Source organism: Branchiostoma belcheri, unplaced genomic scaffold (genome assembly GCF_001625305.1).
Source record: "Branchiostoma belcheri isolate BF01 breed outbred unplaced genomic scaffold, Haploidv18h27 scaffold38, whole genome shotgun sequence".
NCBI lineage: Eukaryota > Metazoa > Chordata > Leptocardii > Amphioxiformes > Branchiostomatidae > Branchiostoma > Branchiostoma belcheri.
The window spans coordinates 10,840-15,764 of record NW_017803998.1 but is presented as its reverse complement, the minus strand read 5'-3'; the positions used below and the strand labels follow the sequence as shown (position 1 = coordinate 15,764).

General features: G+C 45.5%; 1 protein-coding gene across 1 annotated transcript in view; it reads right to left on the bottom strand.

Moving 5' to 3' along the window:
* Positions 1 to 510: 510 nt before the first annotated feature.
* LOC109476456 (glycine receptor subunit alpha-2-like) overlaps positions 511 to 4,925 on the bottom strand; it is a gene marked incomplete at its 5' end in the record, with an annotated part of 8,712 nt that continues 4,297 nt past the window's right edge. Inside the window, 3 exons of the mRNA XM_019777390.1 lie at positions 511 to 719; positions 1,752 to 2,096; positions 3,968 to 4,138. Of these exons, the coding sequence (XP_019632949.1) occupies positions 511 to 719; positions 1,752 to 2,096; positions 3,968 to 4,138 (725 nt within the window). The remainder of the gene's footprint in view (positions 720 to 1,751; positions 2,097 to 3,967; positions 4,139 to 4,925) is intronic.

Here is a 4,925-nt window from a genome sequence, read left to right as displayed (position 1 = left end):
CAATAATAAACCAATCTATATTCATTATTGTATTCTTTCAAATTGTTACAATTTGCAATCACTCATCAAGTTTTATATTCCTTGTGGAAAGAACCTTAAAAACGTAGACCTTGAAAACAGTAATTGTCACAATCATAAAGTTATTGCAAGATAACAAACCTATTCTGTACATATTTATCCCATTTTGACATGACTCTGGGCGTAGGCCATGATCACCAGGAGTCATGACTGAGAAATATTACTTTTTAGTATTGGAAATTATTGTTCAACAGTATCAAAATACATTTATACATCATACATTTTAATGACTCTGTAGTCTAAAGGTACCTCAGTCTGAGAGATCGTTTTATACAGAACCATGCTCAGGAATGGTTCTAGATAGTCCAAGCGTATCCAGAACCTTGACTGGGGCAAAGCTGCGTTCTTGGATACGCTGAGACTATCCAGAACCGTACCTGATTCAGGCATAAAAGTAGCTAAGCACGGTTCTGGATACAATTTTTTTCTTACTCAGAAGCACAAGTAGAAGGGCCAGTAGATAATATTGAAGAGGATGAAGAGTGTGGGGAAGGCCACTCGGCAGATGTAGTCGATTCTCTTGGCTTTATCTGCGGGACTGCGCGAGCGGCAGGGTGGCGTCCTGGTGACGGGATCAGGCACCTGTGGGTCCGTGCACACAACCTGCAGCGTCCCGTTATTGCAGTGGTCCATCATTTGAGGAGGAAGAACAAGAATTACAACTTTTTTTAACGGAGTGGTTCAATAGGTTGGCCGTACGGGGAAAGAAACTGTAACTAAAAAGATTTCGAACAAGGAATTTGGACGGTGAAGTTGTGTGAGCTAGTGGAGAACCTAGTGGATCGCTTAGAAGTTCATCGTAAAACTTACGATGTGGTCATATTCGTCTTAGATCGTCGTACGACTTTGATGCCGTAGAATTTTGTAGCAAGCAGCCGTGACAGAACCAGTTGGCAAAGATAGGATCTAAGACAACCCTTTCCCGTTACAAAGCAGCTGCAATTTTGTAAAACGTGCATGAATATCCCAAGAATGCCCTCAGTTTAAGATTGTGACCGGTAATGACCACCAGTAGCCAATCTCTTGTACATGCTCTCAATCAGCATTAGCAGCCGGACTGCGGAAACAGAACGATGGGAAGGTTTAGTGATGAGGAAAGAACAATTATCTGTGAGGAAATGGAATGTCCAACAGTAACAATTCGCTTTGCTCAGATGAAAATGAGTATGTCGTCCCGTTATTGTGGTCCATCATCGGAGGAGGAAGAACACGAATCACAACTTACGATCTGGTCATATTCGTCTTAGGTCGTCGTACAACTTTTTCTCGAGCAATCAGCCGTGACAGAACCAGTCGACACGGATCTAAGACAACCTTTTTCCGCAACAAAGGAGCTGCGATTTTATAAAACTTGCATGGATATCCCAAGAATCCTCAGTTTGCGATTGTGACCAGGCCCTTAAAACGTTATGACCACCAATAGCCAATATCCTGTACATTCTCTCGGTCTGCCGAACGTTGGAAACAGAACACTGTCAAGGTTTATTGATGTTGAAAGAAGCAACTATTATCTGTGAGGAAATGGGAATGTCCAACAGTAACAAATGAGTATGTCGACTGATCTGATGTCCGTCCATGTGTTCTCTGCGTTGGTGGCGGCATAAAAAATAAGTTGAAATATCGCCATGTCTTGCAATAAATGTTGGAATAGAAAGAACAGTGCATATTGGCATCTACCTGAGGTTTATGGTCCTCCCTTCTCCGTATGAAGTCGACTGCGGCGTACTCCAGCAGGGCAGCGATGACGAAGAGCTGGCAGACGACGACCCAGACGTCCACGGCGCGGACGTACGACACTTCCGGCATGGGCGCCGTGCGCGAGCTCTGCGCCGTCATGGTGAGGACCGTGATGACGCCCAGGCTCACCCGGGCCGGCACCGTGTCTATCGAGAGCCAGAAGGAGATCCAGGACATCATGACGATGGAGGTGGAGGGGATGTACATCTGCATCAGGTGGTAGGCCAGGCGCCGGGACAGGTGCAGCTGGATCTCAATGGAAGTGAACTCCATAGAAGTAGCTGTGAGGAGGTTGGAAGTAAAGAATGGGAGTTAGAGTTCTGGTGATAGTGGAGGTTGAATGCCCTCGCAATGCTAGCGCTAGCGTACTGCTATGGGCCAATTTTGGCTCAATAAGATACGTCTTCACCAGTATTCGTCGTAGAGAGAGAGAGAGAGCACTCAGAGATGCTCACCTAATGGGCGTCTATGGATTGGCTGATAGACCACCGCAGATGGTTCTTGATCTGTCAAAGGGTTAGTGTGCCCGAGAGAGATCAAGTCACATCTGTTCTATATTATGAACCAATGACAGTCATTGCCAATTTAAGGTAGTCAAAGAAGAAATGAATATGATTGATGAGGTAGATACGAAGAAGTTTGAGGTTGAGTCCGAGTTTCATTTTGATCCACTTTCAGCCATCTAGTGTTCCTGGGGCTATCTTTGCTACAAATAGGGCATATTCATCTACTGGTATCTGCTGCCTTTGGCTCTTTCTCTTGCTTTTTCCTGTAATAACGTTAATGTGCACAGAACAGGGGTGTGATTCAATGCCACTTAGCAAAACGGCAGTGCAAGTAGAGAAGCATTTCCTCTCCAAGATTAACCCCGCAGAGTATTAATCCCTTTTTCCACACCTGCCAGTAATTTTCAGTGCAGGTGGTGGATGGGATTTTGGCAGACAACCAGCAGATGCATTAGTGGTAGACCCGTGTGCCACTGCACGGCTGATTACTTCTTGGAAATCGCACTGCCTTTGCCAGAACACCTGAACCTTGTACCTTTAGTTGTCATCAGACGCTTTTGATAAATCTGACGTCCTGCCTACCGGATGTGTGGCCATTAAGTCTACCATAATCACCTTCTTTGATATCCACGGCATCGTTGCCTCTACGATTTCCTGCATATGCTGTGCCTCAATCATTGAAATGGAAGCTTACCGTCTCTAACTTCCACAAGTATTCTCCATCCAAGCTGTTAAATGCCTTCTCATAAACAATAAAGTTGCCATAGAGAGGCGAGTTCCGTAGAACCCATTCTATGGACTGAGTGAACTGATCCTGAGTGTGGTAATCTGGTCTGTGCAGGATCTGTTTTAATCTGGTCTGTGCAGGATCTGCTTTAATCTGGTCTGTGCAGGATCTGTTTTAATCTGGTCTGTGCAGGATCTGCTTTAATCTGGTCTGTGTAGGATCTGTTTTTCCTAGACCCAGCCTGTTGGTCACGGAGATGTGGGTTCACAGCATCTCTCATTCTGTTCAGCAGGACTTTGTTAAAGACCTTGCTTGGAAATGAGAGTAGGGTACAACGCTCTGTTGTTTTGTTTTTGTGCTTCGAGCTTTTCAACTCTTAAGTTAAGAAAATATGCTCCAGAGAGTTGTTGATAGAGTCTTCGAACGTTCCTACCTTTGTATTCAAGTCACGCTGGCCTTTAAGAAGGTCTTTTAATGCTTCTCGTGCGAACATTCGAACTCACCGCCACGAGTTTCTTCATGTGGGACAGGGGCAAGGTATCTCACTTGTCATCGCCAGCGATCTTCGTAGTTTCTGGTATTCTAAACAATCTCAGTATTTTAAAAGGCCAAGCTAGGTATCTATCAGACCAGACACGTAGGTACATGTTTGTTAGTATTCCAGCCATCTGTCATGAGTTCAAATTACTCTTGAAGTTGCACAGGTATTTGTCTGATGCCATTTGTTTGTATTTTTAAGCCAGACTCTGTATCGCCAGAAGTACCTTTAAGCAACATCGGGCTAAATGGTAACAGAATAGTGGCATTCTTAGCCATAATCCTTATGATCCTAATGCATCGGCGGTCAGTGGTGCTGATTTTTGATTGTGTCATTGATTGAAAAAAAAGATATGCCAAAGCGAAGACATCGTTACAGTACCTTCCGTGACCAGGTCGCAGGTCTGCGTGTGTTTGTCGCAGGTTCCCGGGAAGGCCGTGCAGTAGTCGCACTCAGGGGAGCTGAGGGTGTCCGCACACCGGGAGTTATCCACCAGACAGGCGTCAGCCGCGCGGTAGTCACACACGTAACTCAGGTACTTACACCCTTTACCTGCAGGACGGTAGTCACACACGTAACTCAGGTACTTACACCCTTTACCTGCAGGACAGCAGTCACACACGTAACTCAGGTACTTACACCCTTTACCTGCAGGACAGCAGTCACACACGTAACTCAGGTACTTACACCCTTTACCTGCAGGACAGCAGTCACACACGTAACTCAGGTACTTACACCCTTTACCTGCAGGGAGAACCAACTGTGGCTTCAGGGTGGAAACTAGAATACAAGCATGAAGTAACACAAAGAACACGGCATTGTTATAAGTATAAAACAGGCCATCTACATGAGGGTGCACCAACCTTCTCTCAACCGGGACTGGAGGCGACATTGACTTCCAACGACTTTGACCCTTTGGGAGCGTAACGAGTGCATATAGTCATGACTTCTGAGTGTTTCTTTTAACACTAAGCAAGAGACATAAACTTACCTATCACAGTTTCGTTACTGATCATTGGACCCCTTGTTACTGTCTTTAGGGCAATGCTTGGGTCAATAGGAAAAGTCATACAACGTACCCAAAAGTGGCCAAGTGGTCATTATACAGAGGCGGTCACACGTACAGGTTTGACTGTAAATCTTGGCCGTCTAAAACTTCAAGCATAATCTCTCCAAACCAGTAGGCCTTTTAGATGTCTCCCCGGGCCTATATCGACCGTACAGTAAAAAGCCCTCGTGGCCACCCGCCAAAGCACTGACGCCCATTAAGGTTCTGCCTGCCACGTTCAGTCTACTAAGCTGTAACTTATACCGTTGCAGCGCACAATACATGCCCCAA